General features: G+C 38.3%; 2 protein-coding genes across 4 annotated transcripts in view; one reads left to right on the top strand and one right to left on the bottom strand.

Moving 5' to 3' along the window:
• Window positions 1-532: 532 nt before the first annotated feature.
• LOC129749769 (anoctamin-1) lies at window positions 533-17,106 on the top strand. 2 transcript variants are annotated; one of them, XM_055744842.1, is made up of 16 exons: window positions 533-699; window positions 914-1,158; window positions 1,238-1,604; window positions 1,667-1,735; window positions 1,860-1,931; window positions 2,684-2,844; window positions 2,913-3,081; window positions 3,146-3,378; window positions 3,440-3,600; window positions 3,727-3,959; window positions 4,014-4,382; window positions 4,439-4,685; window positions 4,747-4,952; window positions 7,069-7,350; window positions 7,422-7,560; window positions 7,621-17,106. In XM_055744842.1, the coding sequence occupies exons 2-16, from the start codon at window positions 935-937 to the stop codon at window positions 7,770-7,772; spliced, it is 3,084 nt and encodes a 1,027-aa protein (XP_055600817.1). In that variant the 5' UTR covers window positions 533-699; window positions 914-934; the 3' UTR covers window positions 7,773-17,106. The 2 variants fall into 2 exon arrangements, with proteins under 2 accessions (XP_055600817.1, XP_055600818.1); XM_055744843.1 differs by lacking the exon at window positions 1,860-1,931 and having other exon boundaries at window positions 534-699.
• The window catches only part of LOC129749771 (tachykinins), a 34,641-nt gene continuing 27,720 nt past the window's right edge, over window positions 15,310-22,230 (bottom strand). The window contains exons 3-10 of one of the 2 annotated variants that reach the window (XR_008738159.1): window positions 21,994-22,193; window positions 21,860-21,932; window positions 21,595-21,730; window positions 21,250-21,528; window positions 20,662-20,762; window positions 20,457-20,545; window positions 15,887-16,031; window positions 15,310-15,828 (exon numbers count right to left, since the gene is read on the bottom strand). Coding sequence is in view for 1 of the 2 variants with exons in the window: in XM_055744845.1 (XP_055600820.1) it covers window positions 15,812-15,828; window positions 15,887-16,031; window positions 20,662-20,762; window positions 21,250-21,528; window positions 21,595-21,730; window positions 21,860-21,932; window positions 21,994-22,193 (951 nt within the window). In the remaining variant the exon portion in view is untranslated. The remainder of the gene's footprint in view (window positions 15,829-15,886; window positions 16,032-20,456; window positions 20,546-20,661; window positions 20,763-21,249; window positions 21,529-21,594; window positions 21,731-21,859; window positions 21,933-21,993; window positions 22,194-22,230) is intronic. The other variant, XM_055744845.1, reaches the window with a different exon arrangement.

The following is a 22,230-nucleotide window of genomic DNA, read 5'->3' as shown; positions in this document are numbered from 1 at the left end:
CTTTATTCATCGATTTAACGATTTATGTTCCAACGTTCCAAGCTCCGCACGAAATAGGCATGCATGCAAAGAAAACGTTGCAAAAGATTTTCGACAGTTTTCTTTCACAAAATTGTATTAAAATATAATATATTTTATATATTATGTAAGTTAACAAAAAACCCACCGTAGTTTTGAAGGATTTCACAAATGGTAACTCTGTCCGAGGAAAACGGGCCGAGATCCCGGCCCGGCACTCACGTTGTATTTTATATGAGCGCTGTCATCCAGCTCCCCCGGTACATAATTAGTACATAAGCGAAAAGCGGTGTCAAAATAAAAATCAGCTGGCCACGTGTTCCATGGGCGTCGGCAGTGATATGTACCCTTGCTGACGAATGTTTATTTAAAAAAAAGGCTTTTACAGGCACATATGAGATCTGTTCTCAATTAATTCGATTGTCCGTTTTACGATATTACTTTAAAAGGAATTAATAACGTGAATTTGATGGTTTTTTAATGAAATTTAGTATGTCTGTTCTGTATAGCACAAAATGAAGCAGGCTGGCAACAATTTATCGCGAATGTGTCATGTGTGGGAAGTTGCGAAGTTGGAATCCCCAGATTTTAGGGCCATTCATCAAAATGTGCTAATATCATAATCTGTGCCGATAGCATTAGTGTTTTCAGCCTTCCAGTGTTCTATTAGCATTTCATTAGGTAGGTAAAACGTAATCAATGTGCTCCTGCTTCTGTTCCATGTGTTTACGACGAGTCAGGTTGGCTTATTAAGAAAGGCTAAATTTAGAATAATCGCTTTTCCACCTTTGTGATCAAGTTGTTGCTAGTGAAGAAATCTGGAAAATATGCAATGAGTCGGCCAACCGTATCCGCTAAAATAAACGATGATAACGAAGGTTTCAACATATTTTAGACCAAACGAAGGTATAAAATTATGAACAACGATATACACGCCCAGGAACAGGATGCTCTCGCCGTAGACAAAGATAGGTACGAATTTTATGTATCACTTAACGACAGTCGGAAAAAAACGAAAGCTAAGAAGGATCTATCATCGCGGAACTCAAACCGATCGCTGGAAGGCGATCTCAAGGCCATGTCTATGGCAAGTCTTTACGATGGCGAAGGAGAAGAAACGACTGAGATGAATACAATCAAGTGAGTATAACAAAGGTGTACTGAGGCCAATTTACCCACTCGCTTAATTTGCCAAATCACTTTGTTGCAACATTTTCAGACCGGATGACAGTAAATCTGTCAGCTCAACCACGAATCTCCAGGAAGACATGGAAGCGCGCGTTGATGTGAGAAGCATGACCCAGAACGAAACTGAGCCGGTCTCGGTTTCCGTTGAAGAACACATCGAGGAAAATGCATGCCCGTGCAATCCGTATGGTGAAAGCAGTTCGGTAAATAATTCCCTCTATTTTACCGATGGCGTTCGTTCGGTAGACTTTGTACTAGCATGGAAGGACCCAACGGATGAACAGGCACACCTGGAAGAAGCCAAGCAACTTAAAAGAGATACATTTGAGAACAATCTGCTGTTGGATGGCTTAGAACTGGAAAGGGAAACAATCGAAAATGAAATTCACTTCATCAAAGTATGGATAGTGCATTATTAGACCAGTAACGATTATTCTAATCGTTTTCCCATTTTAAACAGATTCATGCCCCCCTCGAGGTACTGAGAAGATATGCCGAAATTTTGAAACTTCGAATGCCCATGAAAGAGGTATGCGGTAACGAGAAAGTTTTTTAATATCGTGTGACTGGTTGCAGAATTGTTTCATACATCTCTAATTGAATCGTTTTGTGTTTCTATAGTTTATTGACTTTTATTTTGCGTCACATTTCAGTCCTTATGCATGGTGAGAAATTCTGGTAGACTTAGTAGATTGGAGAGTGCAGCGCAGTTCATTTCGCATAAGGTTTGCAATCTTTACATTTCGAACATAGTTTCGTTGAATCATTTGGTCTAGAATATTTGATTCCGAGAACTAATTCATTCCTTTTAAGTGATTTTGCATCACATTTTTCTATTCAATTTGAGTTTATCATGTGGATTTCGAAAATTAATGAAACAGTTCATATTAACAAAATGTAAAATAAAAAATGCATTGACATAAAACGAAATAACAACACAATTGCTTCAGATGTAGTATATTCAAGCAGCTATGTGTATACCAAAATGTAAAGTTTTTGTCTTATCAAATAATACAACATTATATTTGCCAACTTTATATAGATAGGCTCTAAAGATGGTTCGGTGAATTTTTGCTAATTTTTAAGCTAGAATTAATAAGTTTACCACATATAACTCATTAAACTTAACAAACACGCATAAAATTTTTTTCACTCATCAATTGTATTTTATAATTAACTTTTGTTCCAGTAACCGTAGATTATCAGTTTAACTAAGTTTGTTTGGTTTTATTTGGATTGAATGAAATTAATCTAATCGATGGCTGTGGTGAAACACTAACATGGAAACAGACGGTTCCTCAATCTGAGCACAAATTGTTACTTGTTTATTCTGGAGGTTCCTTCTAAGAATGCAAGCCCGTTATGGTAGAGTATGTTTTATTAATTTACACCGTGATTGTCATTTTCGCTTTAGTTAAATAACTACGTGTCAATACAAAATTTCGATTTCGTTTAGTAACAATGCTTTGATTTTCAGATTCCGGGAATGGCTGGAGTCAAATCACGCACCACATCATTCGTGTCTCGCTTGAAAGGTTTTAGCGGAAAAGTAGCACGACGAATTTTGATCGAAGAGAAATATTTCCCACCTCGATCTCACCGATTCACGGCTGTCTACAGTAGGGATAAGGAATATTTGTAAGACAAAAGTTTGAACTCATGTTGGGCAGCTGTCATGAAATTTGTTGATTTTTCTTGTTTTACAGATTCGACCTTAAGCAAGCATGTTTTTTCACGGCGGCAGTTCGATCGCGAATTGTGCAGTTTATTCTGGATCGCAAGCGCTTTTCCACCGATTCGAGAAATGACTATGCCTTTGGTGTTGAACGATTGATTCAAGAAGAAGTTTACATTGCTGCCTATCCGTTACACGATGTGAGTGGGTTTGTGTTTTTTAAATATGATATTAGGTTTTATAATAGATAATTGTATTATACAGGGAGAAATCAATGTTCCTGGAAGCATGCGTCATTTGTTGTATAATAAATGGGCAGCGGTTTCAAAGTGGTACCGATATCAACCATTAGATTACATCAAAGAATATTTTGGTGTCAAAATTGGACTTTATTTCGCATGGCTCGGCTATTACACATACATGCTACTGATGGCATCAATCGTAGGAATAATATGTTTTATTTATTCATGGAAAACATTAAAATACCACACGCCAAGGTAAGTTAAGTTTTCATTATAATATCTGAAAGTTTAAAAAATCATTTACTTCATTTTTCAGCGAAGAAATTTGTTCCAAAGATAACGACATAAAAATGTGTCCCTTATGTGATCATTGGTGTGATTATTGGCAACTGAACGAAACATGTCTACATGCCCGAGTAACGTACTTATTCGACAACCCAACAACGGTGCTATTTGCTATATTTATGTCTTTTTGGGGTAAGTGATCAACTTGAAACCTAAAATTTGTTTCCTTTGAACTTTGCAAAGTTTTCCGAGAACTTACGTATTTAAAAAATGGCTTTGTGGTCATTAAATTGGGTATTTGTGTAATTTTCCTTCCAGCAACACTTTTTCTCGAACTTTGGAAACGTTACTCTGCCGAAATTACCCATCGCTGGGATCTGACCGGATTCGATGTACACGAGGAGCACCCAAGGCCGCAATACCTGGCAAGGCTAGCTCACGTGCAGCGTAAAAAAGTGAACGCAATTACCAACACCGAAGAACCTCAGGTTCCGTTCTGGCGTATGAAGCTACCGGCAACGATACTTAGTTTCTCCATAATTTTATTACTGGTATGTTCGAGTAAATTCGTTTAGCTATAGGCTCATTAATGGTTTATATTCCAGGTATCTCTGGCCATAGTTGCTGTGCTGGCCGTGGTGCTCTACAGGATGTCTGTCCTAGCCGCCTTAAGCGTTTATGGTGATGATGTTACTACCTCAGTGGCCATTCTATTCACAACAGCAACTGCGGCCACCATTAATTTAAGTTTGATTGTCGTCTTCAATTGGATGTATACGTACTTGGCGGAATGGCTGACCGAGCGAGAATTGCTGAGAACACAGACTGAATTCGATGACTCGCTTACGTTGAAGATCTATTTGCTACAATTTGTCAACTACTATGCATCCATTTTCTACATCGCATTTTTTAAGGGAAAGTTTATTGGCTATCCAGGCAATTACAATCGATTCTTCAATTTCAGGCAGGAAGAGGTAATTGTTCAGTATTATCATGCTACAGAGAATTTCAATGTTTTTATTTCTTCCAGTGTGGATTTGGTGGCTGTTTAATGGAACTGTGCATTCAGTTAGGCATAATAATGATAGGCAAACAAACCGTTAATACTGTTCTTGAAATGGCCCTTCCCATTTTCTATCGCTGGCTGAACTCGCTGAAGGTGCGAATCGGCAAGCAACGAAATCAGTCACTCAAAAGTAAAGGACAGCGGTTTGTGAAGGATTTGAAACTTGTGGAATGGGGCTCGAGAGGTCTTTTTCCAGAATACCTTGAAATGGGTAGGCGTTACCGAGTAACGAGAATTACAGACAAATTATAGGTATTATTTTTATTTTGTAGTACTGCAGTATGGATTTGTGACAATTTTTGTTGCGGCATTTCCACTCGCTCCGGTATTTGCATTGCTGAACAATATTCTCGAGATGAGATTAGACGCGAAAAAGTTGCTCACTTTTTATCGGCGACCGGTATCTCAAAGAGTGAGAGATATCGGAATATGGTATCGCATTTTAGACAGTATTGGAAAACTGAGCGTTATAACCAACGTAAGTATTGACTTCCTGATCAAATTTAGGTTAATGGTTCCTCATTGGTTCTATCTGGGATTTTCATCCCGTAATATGTTTAAAAGATAATCCTGAAAAGGACTACACTAAAAGAAATGGTTTTCAACACCTTGGTCTCCGCGATCTTCAATGGACCATTGCTCAACCCTATTGAACCGCACTTAACATGTGGGTTCGGTTGCAATCACAATTCGATCATTGACAGGCTTACCTCATTTCATCACAATTCCCTTCTCAAATTGTTGTTAAAATTTTAATCTTACGAGCATGGCAATTTTTTTTCTTGGGATTTTTATCCCTATTCATGTCATGTCACATGGGGCTGTCACATTATTTTGTTTGTTCAACGGCTTACCTATTAGGTACTAATGCACTGTGCAAAAGCCTTAAGTTGGCTCTGTCGTATTGGTTTACAGATTCTCTACGGAGGTTCTCGGTTCTCTTTCTTAAAATCTCCGCGATGCGTTTAAGAAATCCCTTCAGAGAATCGAAAACTGAGTTCGTCGGTGATTCTCGTTTGAGAAATTTTACGCTTGCCTTCTACCAGTACTTCTGACACCTCAACCGAGTCTCACGCACAACATTCAGTTTTCATAATTCGAACTAAACGCCTTCGAAATGTCGTCCCTAAATTGGAGTCCATAATTTGGGATGGCACACCGGCTAGAAAGTGAAAAGGTTTGAGGGGGTTTGAGAAAAAAATGTTGATTTAAATTTTCAGGATCGCATGTCATTCTTTTCAAGGGTTGTTTCGTTTCAGTTTTGAATATTCGATTTAGATCCCTTGTTGCAAGTGAGACCCTCGAATGGTAAGTGGCGCAATCTGTGGCCACAACAAAGAATAAACGAAATTTCATGAATCGGCTGATGTTAATGGCTTAATGCCGAGCACCCCAGAATAGTGGAGAAAATGGGTTACTTACATTGAGCTGCTCACTCGGTGATATCGCCGCACGGAATATGCACCAGGGCATCTTGATGGCATGCCGATGCGTACCAGCGACCCGAATTCCTCGTTCCTCCTTCCTTTCACGGCACTTGTTTCTTGGGACCCAAGTGCCTGGAATCCTCCAAGCGACGTGAGCGGCAGCGTCACAACCGGAAGAATACTCGCACCCAGACAAGCATTCGCGAGCAGTCTGTGCGTGGTGCGTGCGTAAAGACCTCAAGGCCCAATGTGTTTGGTCCACTTGACACATCAATGGGACACCCGTCAGGTCCACCTTAAATCACCGCAACACTTTCTCCGACGATTCTCGATCAAGCCTGGCGCCCAATCCAACGTACCAGCTTGGGTTCCGAGGCGTCTTTCCACCTTGCCGATTGATGTTCGAATCGCGCCCAGCGCGATGTTCGGTTCGACCACTGCTTGTCGGAAAATGGCACCAGCCACTGAATCGGCCAACACCGATAACTCGGATGAGTGAAGCGGTCCTAGCTCGACCGAACAAATGCCTTTGAGCCGATGGTGCGGCTCAGTTTCTGCCAGCTACAGATCCGGAAGATGCCCGAATCCCAATCGCACGGCTACAATTCGATTGCCGAAGACACGAAATCGAGGAATGAAAAGAAAAACCCTCTAGGAGGGTTTTCCGTTTTCGCGCTGCTGGCTCAAGCTTGGACGCGAGCGGTTCCTCGATGGAGCCGACAAGTCGGAATTGCCCTCCTAGAGGGTTTTTTCCGTCGGGTTTGTCGTTCCGCAACGCGATGGATGAAATGGCTGCTTCGCGCTCGTTTCTTTTTAAATTTTGTTGCCGCGCACTTTCGCAACCCGTGTGGTGCGTTCCAATGAAAAAATAAATGTGCTCGCCTTCGTCCGTTTTCTGACAGCTGTCATCGTCATCCTGTGACCGTTTTTGACTTGAAATTTGTGCAGCGTGCCGAAATTTTCTTGACGGCGCTGCCTGCATTATCGATGCACTGTCGTTTTCTGTTCCTAATAGCTCCACACGCTCAATATTATTTCTCATATTCTGGGTGCTTATAGCCAAAATACTTAATTTTGATCAACAAACGTTACACCCTACCTCTGCAGGGTGCTGTCGCTAGATATGTTGGTGCGAATTTGTGCATGTTTATCATTACTTTTCCGCAGGGCTTCATAATAGCATTTACTTCGGACTTCATTCCGAAGCTGATCTATCGATTGACCGTATCGCCCGATGGCACGCTGAGTGGGTATCTGAACTTTACCCTAGCCTATTTCGATACGCGGGATTTTCAAGATGGCAGCCAACCGCACCAGTCTCAGTACAACGTGACCGTTTGTCGGTATCCGGATTTCCGAGCGCCACCCGGATCACCTAATCCATACGAAAAGACAACCATGTACTGGCTGATCATGGCGGCGCGCTTGGCGTTCGTCGTTATCTTCGAAGTAAGTTTTTTTTCGGAATTTGTATTCAGTGAATTACAAAGAAAATAATTAATACATTTTACGCTGCTTAGAACATTGTTGCCGTTGTGATGATTTTGGTGCGTTGGTGCATACCGGACATGTCGCAGGAATTGCGTGACCAAATCCGCCGAGAGGCCTACATCACCAACGAGATTATCATCAAGCAAGAAACTTTGCGGGCACGAATAGGTAACATCGTGATCATATCTAGTCATTTGTTTGATAAACTTTTTTTTGTAATAATCGCAGATCGAGAAGCAGAAACACAACCAGACGGAGTCCGGTCAAGAAAACCGCAAACCAACAACGTCAATGAAAACTTCATACAGTTGGAACGGTTTTTGTCGTCCAATTTAACCAGCTCTCAGTTGGATCTTTTTATCCACAATGAAAGGAATTGAAGGAATGACAATCGCCAATATTCGTTTTGTGATATAAATTAACAAACAATACTTAGTAACGAACAAATCTTCCCCTAAGCTCCAAATAGTTATCGATAGTTAGTTAAATTTTCAATTTTGTTTCAACTGTCGCTAGTTGTTACTTTTAATGACAAAAAATCTTGCCTTTATTTATGGAGCATTTTAAGAGCAGCAGAACTTTATCACTCATAATAAGAAAAAAAAAAGCGTATATCACTCATAATTTAAAAAAAAAACATGTTTGTAACGTATATTCTGGAAAATCATGAAGAAAACTGTGTTGTTTCCTTAAATCTTGATGTTGATAACTTCACTACGTTATTATATAATCATTTTGATTAACCAGTGTTTCTTGATAAACATATACTTGAAAATTAATGTGTGTGTTTCTTGATAAAACACATCTCGAAAAGTAGATAAAATATATTAAAAAATGATTTTTTTTCTTAATACTTATAAGACTGATGTTTCGGAAACCATTTTGTCACCTTAACATCCAGATTTAGAAGATTTGTTTGCATTATTTTCTAAAGAACATTGCAGTCTAGTCAAGGACAAGTTGGATATAGATTTCTATTGTAGACATTGTACATTGTACAACGTCATTATACGGCTAAATATTTGGAATTTAAATCTTCATTTTTGGGTTAAAAATATTTAAATTCATAAGTACCTAGGCTTCAATTTAAAATTAAAACAATTTCCATACTTTTACGTAATGTTGCACTTTCGTTCCAAGCAAGATTGTCTCATGTGAAAAGAAACGTGCTGTCGAGAAAAATGCGATTGAAATTTGAATAATGTTTTCAGTTTTTCGTTTGAATTAAGGTACCATCAAGTCACCATTCACCGCCCAGACACCATTTACCGCCCAAAATCACCCTTTTGTGTGTATTACGAAAAAACTGGAATTTTTTCTCCAAAAATAAGACCTGTGTTCTGTGTCGGCATCTTTGTTCGACCATTTCATTGAAAAATCATCACTTAATTATGCTAACTATAGCCAGAAATAAAATATTTGGTTTTTCGTTTCCGGTCAAATTATTGAATTCGACGCCTGTTAGCGAACTAAGCATAACTGTGCTCCTAGGGAAAAAAGGGGTTTTGTTTACTAAATAGTACCTATTTGTCCTACAATCGACTTGAAGCAATAGTTTGATTTTTGTAGAATAGATTTGCATCGGAAAATTTTCGATTTTTTCAATAGTTGTTGTTTTTTGAAGCCTTTAGCGATGGGCGGTAATTGGTGTATAAATAAAAGTGTGGGTTCCTAATTACCGGTCACGCACAATTTCTTTTTTTTTTTTTTTAAATTTTTTATTGGCTTTACCTCTATAACATAACCGGCCAAGTGTTGATTACTGTTCTACTTACATGTCTATTTCACATTCAATTACAAAATTAGCTATCGTTTTATATAATTCAATGTCTTTCTTTTTTAGTATCAAATGAATATCGGGTGGAATTCCTTTTTTCATTAAAATTCGCCAAATAGGTCTACGAAGATTTTCAAATCTGCTGCATGCGAAGATAATGTGATCAGGATCTGCGATGGATTCGCCACAACTACACGTAGCATCCAATAGGATACCATTCCTAGTGAGATGAGCAGGGAGTCGTGAATGATTTGATATTAATTTGGAAAGGATTACAATTTGTCTGCGGTTGAGATCCAAGCTACTAAACCATGGTTGGAGCGAAACGTTAGAGATGATGCTATGACAGAAACGTCCTTTAGTTCCTGAATTCCATTTTGCTTGCCATTTGTGCATTGTTGTACGCCGAATCGGAAACTGGATGTCGAATGATGTTAAAATATAATCTGCTGTACCACCATTGATGCACGCACTTTTCGCCTCTTGATCTGCCAACTCGTTCATTGGAATACCTCTGTGAGACGGAACCCATATCAGATGGATTTCGTACCCCATTCTTTGACCTTCAAGAATGGATTCTTTTATATCGTACCAAGCAACGGGATATTTTTGATTGATGTTGATTTTTTGCAGGCTCGTGAGACAACTCAAACTATCGGATAGAATAATATACTGAGCAACAGGAAGATTTACGATCATTTTCGCAGCATGCCTGATTGCCAGAAGCTCTGCCATATAAACGGATGCTTTACTGTCGAGTTTGATCCCTTCTGCAGGTGTTCCAAAGTTATTTACCACAGCATAACCTGTGCCTTGAATATCTTTCGACCCGTCAGTTGCCAAGATTTTCGCGTTGGCATACACTTCCAAGAGATAGTTTGACACCAAATCAGCTGCCGATGAGTTCTGGTGTTCTAAACATAACCGTTTAACAGTGAGATCAATGGATATTTTTGTTCTTACAACTTCACGGTTGAACATGTAGCATGGGAGATTATTTAGAGGCTGTTCAAGTGGAATGAATTCGTTAAGCATTCTTGTTGCGCGGTGTATTCCCGTAGCCACTAAGCCACCGTCCAAGATCGGTCTGGAATATTGTCGATGCCAAGAAAGGAGTGACGCTCTTTTATTTACAAAACGCATGACCGCAAGTTCTCTTCTTTGTTGCAGCGGAATAATACCAGCCATCACTTCGAGTGAACCTGTGTGGGTGGTTTTTGTGGAGCCCAAACAGATTCGAATTCCTGCCCATTGTAGTCTATCCAAAATAATGGCTTCTTTTTGTGATAACTCCGTCATAAATATGGAACCGTATTCCAATATTGATCTCACACATGACTTAAAAATAACTAACAATGCTGCTGGATGTGCTCCCCATAACTGGCCCGATATGCTTCGTAAAAAGTTAAGATACGGAGCTGTACGTTTCTGTACCTCTCTAATATGACACGACCACGACAGATTTCGTGTGAGGTACATGCCGAGTAACCTCAGGGATCTGACGTATTCCAAAGTGCAACCGCCGATATTTATTTCTGGAGGATTATCGCATTGTTGTGTCGAGATCAGGAGGCACTTACATTTCGTCGGCGAAAGTTCTAACCCAAGGTCGAAAATATTTTCCACAACTCTATCCACTGCCCTTTGGAGAGATTCGCAACTATGCTCCAGTGAGGTTCCTCTTACAGCAATTGTTGTGTCATCGGCGTAATTTACGGTTATCACATCAGGAGGGACACTGTTGATCAATCCACTGATCACAACATTAAAGCATAACGGACTTAGTGGAGATCCCTGAGGAAGGCCTTTCCACGTTGTCCTAGATATTGAATCTAATCCACTCGAAATGCACAAATTCCTTTCTTCAAACAGATGGAAGATACTTTTTACTAGACATTCAGGGACTGTTAATGAGCGTAATTCGCGGACCAGAACATTAATTTCCACGTTGTCGTAGGCGGCTTTGATATCGAGGCTACATATCACCACATGCTCTCTTCTTTTCAAAGCTAAGGAAGCTTCGTTAATCAGTGGAAACAACGCATCCATTGTTCCTCGTCCTTTCCTAAAACCGTTGATAGCTGAAGGGAACAGGTTGTTGTTTTCGATGAAATGTTCTAGTCGATCTTTGATTATGAGTTCATACACTTTGCGAAAACATGAAGCTAACGCGATTGGACGAACAGCAGAAGGAGAAATCGGATCATGGCCACTTTTAGGAATCGGTACAATTTTATAGGTTTTCCAGCTTTCCGGAATTCTTCCTGAAGCAAAAATTTGGCAATAGATTATTCGCAACTGACTAAGCGCCGCCCATGGGAGACGATTTATGACGGAATATGGAACACCATCCAAACCAGGAGCCGAATCTTTACCGGTTTTCAAAACAGCTTGAATATCCGATACTGAGAATGGAAAACCAGTTTGAGAGCAACACGAACATTGTAGAAAAACCGGGGGTGGATTTTTGGCAGATGAGGGAGCCAACTTGTCCAAAACATCGTTGGCCAAATTGTCCGAAATTCTGATGTTTTTTGATGGCTCTCCGCGTCCTTTGAACCTTCTGGCCATCCTCCATAAGGTTGTGAGGGACGTAGAACTATCACAGCTATCACAAAAATGTTGCCAACTTTTCCTCTTCTTCTCGCGTACCAAATTTCTGAACCTTCGTTCTGTATTAGCGTACCCTTCGTAAGCTTCGGTTGACAGTTCCCGTTTCCAAGCGCGGAAAGCAACTCTGGTGGCTTTCTTCGCTTCTGTTAGCTCTTCGTCCCAATAGGGTTGCGGTATTCGGCGGGTGTGGTTCGAGTTTACTGATGGGCAGGACCTGCGCAGTGCTTGCCAAATCAGCTCAAAGAAGACATCAAAGCTATCCGGTTCTCCATTTTCGACGAATGATTCCTCGAGGCTTCCGGCAAAACGTTCCCAGTCGATTTTTCGAACATTAATTCCAGAGTAGAATTTCATCGCGCATGTAGTACTCGAATGAAAAACTATCGGAAAATGATCGCTTCCATTTGGTGAATCCAAAACCTCCCAGTCGAAGCACAAACTAAGGCTCGAAGAAACCAGCGTGATATCAATTGCGCCCCACGACCGGTTTACATCAAACCTAGTTGGCTGACCGTTGTTGAGAATGACGAGATGAGATGTTTCGATGGCTTGATGAAGACGGTCTCCACGTATGTTTCCATGCTCGCTTCCCCATAGGTGATGTTTTGCGTTAAAGTCTCCTCCAATGATGCACGGTTTCGGAACGGTTGATAAAAAATTTTCAAACTGAGTCTGCGATATGTTGGCTTGCGGGTGTATGTACACAGATACAATAGTGATCAACCCGGAGATGTATTTGATCTGGCAGGCAACGGCTTGAATATCCGCTGGCAGTGCAATAGGAAATGCTACGGGATTTAGTTCTGAACGAATCGCGATGGCTACGCCCATCGAGTTTCGTCTGTGATCTTTACGAAACATGGTGTGCTGCGGTAGATTAAAGTTTGTGTGACTGTCGAGATGTGTTTCACTCAAAAGCGAAATATTGATATTATGTGTATTTATGAGCTGGATTAAGGATGAGCGTTTACTATTTATCCCTCTACAATTCCATTGTAGACATTGCAGAGGAACGGTGGTTGTTAAAGTGCTTGGTGTGGTCTTTTTCATAATCTGAGATTAGCAAAATAGCTTTTCATTTTATCACTAACAACATCTGAAATTCTCTCCAAAACCATTTGCTGGATTTTTTGTCGAGTTTCAATATCTTCCTCAGGAACTTCCAGAGCATCTGCAACGATATCGATGACCTCAGTAGATTCAATCGTCGATCGGATCGAATCGCAAACCCCGTCAGAAATGTTAACTTCAAGTTGGGGAAGCTCATCGTCCGAATCGACATTATAACGACGTTTGCTGGAAGGATTAGATCCATTCTTGTCAGCATTATTTGTTTGGCAAGCTACTGCCACGGTGGATATTGTTGTTGGTTGAGAGATGATAGGTAGTGAGTTTGATGAATCATTTGAATTTGTTCCACAAAACCAATCGACACGTCCTTGTGAAAAAGTGTCACGCCGCTCTTTATCGGTTTTCTTTTTTTGAATTATTTTCGGACATAGCTTGTGATCATTGGCCCGATGGGAGCCTAAACAGTTAACGCACTGTGGCTCACTATTTTCACACGCATGATCTTCGCCGCCCACTTGATCCAAGCACTGATTGCAGCGTTTAGCACTCTTGCATCCTTTTTTGTCATGTCCCAAGCGCCAGCAGTTACCACACTGGCGGACAGGATAAATGTATTGCTTAACAGCATAAAGCACTCTATTTAACTCGATGTGAGTAGGTAAATTCTGCCCAGCGAAAGTAAAAATCACCGTAAACAGGGCTTCCTCTTTATCATCAGCCAATTTTCTAAGCACACGACGAGCATGAACTATCTCCGGGTTATCAACTTGATTCGACTTGCGTTTATCGTAAGCATTAGCAAACTTCAATTCTTCATCACAAATATCCGGCTCAATATAGGCTACCCCCAGACACTCCACCAGCCGTTGGGGGATAAAAAAACGCACTTCATTTGAGGTACCGATGCCTGCTATTTCATTAGCAGCATCCCTCGATCGCATCAAAATTTTCATTTTGGTTTTAGAAACCGGCATAGCACGAATAAAATCGTCACCAAATTTCTTCACCAGACTTTTAGCAATCTTCGCAGCAGATATATTCCCGACATTTGTTTCAGCCATAACGAGATATGGCCCAGCATAATTTTCGTGATATTTCCGTACTCGAACTTCATTTTTCGATGACCTTGGTGTATCGTTGTGGGTCATTGCACCGCTCGACAATAGAGTGTGGAAGGAGAGAAGAAAAATAAATTAGATTTCAATTCAGCTCACACACACGATGTGCAACGTATCGTAGTTCAAACGAGACTGCACGCACAATTTCTTTGTTTTTAACGCATGTATTGTGTCAAAAGTGTAAATTGTAAGAAGCATTTAGTTTGATTACGTTAGAAACCGAAACTGAAAGTAACCGATTACTTGAGGCTGTTTGCCGGGAATCATCATTTTGTCAGTCAACGCACTTTGTTAAAATTTGTACAACATTTGCGGGAAAGATTTCACAAAATGTATTCTCTCAAAATCCAAAATATGGTTTTGACAGCTCGTTACATGGACAATATTAAAAAGAACAGTTTCCGTGTTGTTAGATAGTTTTTCCTTAAGAAAACATTATCGATACTCGAAAAAGTCGAGTGGGCGGTAATAGGGCCAGTTGAACACCTTAACGTTTAGTTAATTATTTTTAAAAGCGTATATTTTTCGCATTCCACTAAATTTTTTTTTCAAAGTAGAGCAGTTTTGAGATGTATTAGAAAAGAAAGCGAATAAAAATCTGCCGTCGTTTTTTTATTACACATGTTTGAAGTTGAAAAACCGCTTAACTGGGCGGTAGATGGTGACATGATGGTATCATTTTAATAGAACTAATAGTTCAAGTTGATTGAGAGTAACATTTCTTACAGCAAACTGGAAGTTGGAAAAATTTGTGTGTGATTTTTTTCATAAAATCTGAAAGCATACAGAAACGAGTTTCTATGCAAACCTGTCATAAGCCTAAGGTTTTTCTTTCTTTGAAAGCTGGTATTATGTCTGTTTTAAAAATTTTAGTAAAGTACTCTAGCTATTTATTTTAGTCATCTAAATAAATCAGGGTGTTACAATTTTTGTTTTTTTTTTATGGACATATTATGTACAATTCAATTGAAAGGAAGCATTGTTTTATTTGCATAAGTTCAGAACAATGTATTTATGTTTAGGTACTTGTTTGTTCAATTTTAAAAAGGCAGTTCCAGCAAAAAAAGTGAAAATGACCCAAAAGTCACATGAAACACTTTTGCGTAGAACGGCAGTGTAGTACTAGCAAAAACTGCTGCAACGTTCTAATCGAGCCTTTGTTAGCTAAGTATGCCTTTTGTTCAACCATTCAATTATTGCAGCGATTTACGAGATTTTTTAACGAAATTTGAAAAATAGTTTAATCCACATAGGAGAACCCAAATCATAAAATGATGCTTTTCGTAAAACCTTCCCTTTAACCAGTGATCCGGATATGTTCGTCCTAAGAAATGTTAATTTTAAACTGTAATTTTTGTTTTATTCTGCCGCTTATTACATGGTTACTTATATAATACAATGTTGATAGTTTAAACTTATTTCCTTCTCTCTTTTTACGTTTTCATGTGATATGTTTCCAATAAATAATTCGCCATATTTAACAGTCTATACATTTTATCATTTCATGATAACATTATGATAAGATTTCACCTAGGTTGCAATCAATTGACACAGCGTTTTGAAGAATCGGTGTATTTTTCTAGTGTTTTATATTGCGTTCAGATAAACCAATAACACAAGAATAGAAAACGACCTCGGTGTTTCAGATTTGAGAAAATTATATTTAAACTATACAAACTGTATCTTCAGGGGGCCATTTGCAAATTGTATCATTATGTTTTTGAGCAACAAACAGTAGATGAAGATTATGTTTATGCAATTCTTTTGAAATTGTCATTGATTTATGTTCCGGTTTGTGAGCTTGTATTTTTTCTGTACATGTATCGCTTCTTTTGGATTTTTATTCCTCCGTTTGATCTGCAAAAGAAAGGTTTCTTTTAGTTTTGTATTCAAGCATATTTTCCTAGATAAATACCTATCCACTTTTTGCCACGAACACCCAAAAATCCACTGGGAGCTCGCTTCGGTGGAGATAGGTTGCTTTCCAGAGCATCGGCAATCGGATAAAATGATCCCCGGACTGAGTCTACTGAGCCCGGGTACAGGAAGCTGTCAGACATCTGTGAACGAAAGGAAAATCCAACTTAGATATGCAAAGTTTTGTTCAGATAATCTATAATAGTAAGTAACATATAAAAAACTCAAACTCATCCGAACTTCCATGCATATTTCCATATTATTATTGAAACTGCCATACAAAAAATCATTCTCATCAACTTGGAAATTTCATCATTTGTTTTGTTCAGATCATCAACGTCATTTTCAAAAGACACTTTTATAAAAGCATGAGTCAAATTAAAAATACAAATATATTCATAATATCTAGCAAAATAGAAATTGCAATCGTGTTTTAAAACTATTGAATGATTTACAAATGGGTAAAAGAGTTAACTTTATTTTTGTTTAAGAGAATAGATTACTAGAATTAACTTTTTGGTGGCTCCAGAGAGTACATTGTCTCCAATCTAACGAAACTAATTCATCTTAATTGAGGCAACGGTTCAGTCCTTATTTTGATAACTCACTGTCAAAATGAAAGCATTAAAAGAACATATAAGAACATCATAAACAGGTATCAGTTTTTAAAATGAGGTCTACAATACCGTTCATAATTCTAGAGAAACGGAAACACGCAAACTGTCACTTTAACTTTCAACTTCCATGACACATGATGATGTTTTTTTTTCGTCACATTATCAGGCTATTATTTCACAAAATTTGAGCTTCCTAAGACCTAAGATACAGTAATTTCTACAGAAATCGAACTTTTTTATCTTTTAAAATTCAAACTGCTATATCTCAGAAACTAAACAACGTCTTTTATTGAGATTTCACAGAATGATTTTTGGAATATAAAGCTAACATGTTTTGAAGTTTTCTATCAATAGAATAAAAAGTTCAGCGAGGCACAATATTTTGGGGTTGGACCAAAAAAATACGATTTCTATCAGAGTATTTGAATTACCGTAATCATGCGTAAACGTACCCCAACCACCTGAATGACAACACCAGTTTTGAACTTTATGCTCTTAATAACAATTTTTCTAGTTGGAGTCATAATCAAACGCCATCATCAAGAAATACCAAACACAAAATACGCCGAATTTTAAGTCATAACTTATTCATTTTAAACTAATGAAATAAATTTACTGTTTGTTGAACATAAAATATGATGTTTATATGGAAACATGCATCCGAAATTCCTTAGATAACACGTTTCTAGCTTCATGCCTGAAATATTGTACCACGCGTAACTTTTTATCCCATTAGAATTTTCGAAAATTTATGTTACAACTAGCTTTATATTTCAAGAACCACAAGGATTATCCATTGCATTGCACGAGCATGGAAATAAGTTCAAACAACATTTTGGTGGCTCCAGAGAGTATATTGTCCTCAATCTAATGAAACTCGTCTTAATGTACATCAATTAAGTCCTCATTCTGATAATTCACAAGCAAAATAAAAATAAAGCTTTGAAAATAATTTTTTATATAAACTCTATAAAAGGTATCAGATTCCAATTTATGATTTAGAATTCAGATATGAATTAACCCAAGCAACCAAAATTTCGGATATCACTAAAGGAAGTGCTAATTTTTCGTATGCAAATGGAACTACTGCCGAAGTGACGATGACAGATGCACTGCCCCTATTCGCATATGAGTCCCATGTGTAAAAACTGCAAACCGAGAAAAACGCTTGTAAAGTTTGAAGCTTGTTTTCATGAAAACAATCGTATGCATCGTTTGTTGGCAAAACCTATCAATAGTTCGGATAGAAAACACTTCAAAGAATACTTTTGTTTACTTTTGCGCTAATACTAACTAATAATTACGGAGAAATTTCAATAAAACACTCATGTGACTCATATGCGAATATTCTTAACCCTCGATTAGCGATTATTCGCAAATGAGTCTCTGGTGCTAAAGTTATCGGCAAGTGGCAAGTACTTTTCTAACATATTTTTTCCATTTGTTTACCATTCTTTTTGATGACGGAAGAAAATTTTCGAAAGATCTTGATTCCAAACTGATTTCAATCAAGGTTTTTTCGTCAAGTGGGATGTGTTTTTCCAAAACTTTGTTTTCATTCGTGTGAAATTGCTTCGAATTTATAAGACATCATCACCATTTAATTCCATGCGTGTTACGGATACGTGGATAACACCGACCAAAAGTCTGCTAGATTCAAGACAAAGAAGGAGATTTCTTCCGGGAAAATCTTCCTGGGTAATAAACGAAAACAGTGGTATTGATATTGTTATGCATATAGAAAAAAGTAATGAAAAAAGTTTGTTATTTTGTTACCGAAACAACACTTCAAGTACCACCTACCGATCACACATTAGATCGTCGAAATCTCCCACGAAGGATCCATCCTGACCGAAGACTGATCTATTGAGCGTTGTTCATCGGTTGATTTTTGTCGAAAAAATAATTTTGGTAGAATTAACCTGTTACTTAATAATGTTTTTTTGTGACTATGATCCAGATTTCTTCGGAATCATTTTGCTACTTTACGATCAATTTTTACGTAAATTAATGTTTTAAGCAATAAATAATAGATTTACTTTATTTTCTAGCTATCCTTTCCTTTAATTGTAAGCTCTGGCGCTGAATTTTGGTCATGGGACTCATATGCGAATATTTTTCACATAGGACACATCAGGGGTAATATTTTTTTCGAAATTTTGGGAACAAACTTTATTGGTAAATTGGAGCACAAAGAAGCGTTTTCCATCGATAACTCAAAAACGATGAAAATGCACATGGGACTCATATGCGAATAGGGGCAGTGCAGGAGTCAACTTAAGGTACATCAGAATCTTCAACCTTCCTCCTGAACTTGAGGATAGAGAAATATACAAGGTGTTAGAGCCGTTCGGAATCATAAGGAATCAGGTACGTGAAAAGTATCACCCGAGCACAGGTTTCCCAGTATTCTCAACGGTAAGAGGGGCATATATGGAGATAAACAAGGAGATCCCCACCCAGCTTCGAATTGGCCACTTCCAGGCCCGTTTGTATCACGATGGAATGGTTAACAAGTGTTTTTTATGTCAAGGCAGTGATCATTATAAGGTTAACTACCCACGACGTAATGGTACATCTACACGTGTTTCGGTTCAAGGTCGTTTATACAGCAGTGTAGCAACAGAAACTCAAGTTGTAGAGACGCTTACTCCAATTCTGAAAATCAACCAATAGATGACTCAAAGGTACTCACGGAAACCAAAAGCTCTTCGCAAACAATAGTAGTTGTCGAGAAAGCTCCTCCAGCAGAAATAAAGCAACCTGAGAGAGTCAGTGAGAAAACAGCAGGAAAACCTCAAATCAACGAGAAGCAAGTGCAAACCTCCGAAAATGGAAACGAAACCACATCAAGATCAAAATAAAAGAAGTGAATTACTGTATCGTTCACAGAGTAAATAAGTGATCATTTTCGTTAAAAACGTGTATTTCATTCTTGCTTCATTCAGTATTGCTGAACGAAATATAGAAGGTTTTTGAAATGGTGATTGAATCATGAACAAGGGACCATAGAAATGTGACCAATTTATGTAATTATCTATTTTTATTTCAATAAAAAAAAAACATATAAATAAGCTTCCTATTAGGAACTAAGATTCAGTACGTACTATCGTCATAATGAACTTAGATTCAGATTCTATGGAAATAAATTTCCTAAGGCAGATTTAGGTTTTCAATTCAAAATTCAGTTTTGAAAAAGCTTCTAGAATTATTAAAATTACAACAATGAAAATCATTAAAGTCCATACCGAAGTTGAGAAAGAAAACCTCATCAAATTTATTATATCTCAACGAATGTATTTTTTCAAAATTGCTAAAAAAACACTAATGAGTCATCAAGATTAAAATGCTGATTTATAAAAATAAATAGATATGATTTTTTTTTTTGTTTCGATTATAGTCGTTTTACCATCTTTATGGCATTCGCGACTTTATCAACGTTGCAGTTGGCGGATCGTTATTGAAAAACTATCCGGTACAACTGTGTTCGATTTACTATTGGGCTCGAACTCGCGGACATCGGCTCAGGAGACAACAGACTTGCCAACTGAGCTATATCACAAGCCCGAATAGATATGAATGAAAAGTGGATTCCTAATTCCAAATTTAAGAGATCCAGAGTTAGAGCTTGAGATAAGAGCAAAGTTGACCTGAAACGTGACATGTTATGAAATTCAATTTCAGTTAAATATCATATTTCAATCTCGAAGTGGATATTCATACCGCAGAATATTCTCAGATGTAGCAGCGTGACCAAATATGAGTTTTGGTTCTAGGTGAAATTTGAGTGTAGCTTGTCCACATAACATCAATTCCGGCTAATTTCAATCGAATGCATGCATTTAGGCGATCTAGCGAAACATGAAAAGCTTTCGACGAAACTACAACTATGTATGTACAGCTTAGAGCATTCCGGAAGAGCAAGGCGATAAGCAGAATATGGTTTGTTACCTTTTCCCTCTGACGCCTACAAAACTTCCGAGATACTTGTACTTCTTTCCCCGACCGCTATTAAGTCCGACTCCCCGGGTAAAGAAGCGCTTAAAAAATCAACACAAAAGCCACATCATATTTAGTGTAAAGCCGGGTGGATAAAAGCGATAGCGATCAGTGTGTATGCAGGCAGTCTCCACTAACTTTATTCCATTTTACTTACCAGGGGTTCTTTCTTCCCTCGATTGGCAAAATATCCGGTGAAAGGTCCTCGCTTGCTGCCTTCAGCGTATTCCAATGTGCTATCCCGCTTGCCGCGGACTCCTGTTCCGGATGAAATTTTATTAGTTTTAGAACGCATGTTGCAGGTAGGTTGTGATTTTAATTGTGTTTCACGCTTTTCAGAGCCTAACAGGTAGTTGCTCATATCGCCCGTCGTTCGGATTACAGTAATTAGTTGAATCATAATTTTTGGATAATGAATTTAACCACTTTTTTTGTTATAAACTGTGACAATATTGATACTTAATATTTTCAAATTATGATCGAAACATTTTTTTTTTGTTAAACCTAGCTATGTAGATGTTCAACAAAAATTTGACATTCCTGAAATCATGTTTTTTTTTAATGAAAAAAAAAAATAAAAAAAAAATAAAAATAAAAAGTATCGAAAACATCATTTTCAAGCGGTAGTGACAGGCAAAAATGAGCATTAGGGGCGATGCTTTTTAAACTACTTTGTTGGCAGTTGAAAAGAGATTATAACGATAAGAACTGTTAGATAGATAATGGACTACTCATTGTGTAATACCAAGGAAACCCGATGGCGCCCGTTTATCTCCGTAGGCAGCACCATTAGCTTTCTTGCCCCGCATGCCAACGAAACCGGATGGTGCACGTTTTTCGGCAGTTTGGAAGTCCACTTCGTTTCTTAGCGCGTTGTTCAGCTCGTAGATTTCACTGATATCTTCCAGCAATTTCCGTTCCTTTTGCAGTAACTCGTAAAATTCAATATCATCTGGATATGTATCCGGTTCATCATCTTCGATTTGATTTTCCATATTAAAATCCGACTTCTTTCCACGCATTCCTTAAAACAAAATAGGCACACAATTATGAACTATGGTAAAGGTTGAGAGGGCGGATTTTAATTTACCGGTGAATCCAGTTGGGACACGCTTGACACCATCATAGTAGTACTTTTTGCCTCTCAGTCCTAGGAATCCAGATGGTGCCCGTTTGGGATATAATTTCAGTGGGTATAAAGAAAGAAACTTTTTCCCACGAACATCCTGTATAACAAAATACATCATGAATAATTCAATCAACTTTCGGCTGGGCATCCAGCAGCTTTAGATATAGCAAGTTATTTGTCGAATTTTTTCTTCGCTCTATCACTACAAAGAACCAGTAAAACTTACCATATAATTATCATCACTGATAGCAGCTGCGAATGGATTCTCCATCAAATTTAACCGATCATACGCGGAATCCCTGAAATTGGCATGTGTGCATCATGATTGAAGTCAAAATTGTTTGCCAATAATAAAATTACCTCAAATAATGGGACCGTTCGTCGCTCCCAGGAGTGGAGTCCTGCTCATTTGTACTGTCGCTGTTGGCCACATTCTGGGAGTCGCCAGATGCCATCAGCGGTGGCGTTACCGTGCTAATTTCATTACCAGCTGCTGCAGCAGCCTGGTTCAAATTGAGGTAATAGCCGTATTGTGCCAGATCTCGTTTGTTCCGATCGCTCTGTTTTGAAGAAAAAAAAGCACATGTTTTACTTTCG

This window comes from Uranotaenia lowii, chromosome 2 (assembly GCF_029784155.1).
Source record: "Uranotaenia lowii strain MFRU-FL chromosome 2, ASM2978415v1, whole genome shotgun sequence".
In the NCBI taxonomy this organism is placed as follows: domain Eukaryota; kingdom Metazoa; phylum Arthropoda; class Insecta; order Diptera; family Culicidae; genus Uranotaenia; species Uranotaenia lowii.
This window is presented reverse-complemented; position numbering and strand designations above follow the sequence as displayed.

Coding starts and splice junctions, on each gene's coding strand:
- LOC129749769 (XM_055744842.1), top strand. CDS start 935: ATGAACAACGATATACACGCCCAGGAACAGGATGCTCTCGCCGTAGAC. Junction 1,932..2,683: donor CGCAGTTCATTTCGCATAAG/GTTTGCAATCTT, acceptor TTTGATTTTCAG/ATTCCGGGAATGGCTGGAGT. Junction 3,960..4,013: donor TCTCCATAATTTTATTACTG/GTATGTTCGAGT, acceptor TTTATATTCCAG/GTATCTCTGGCCATAGTTGC.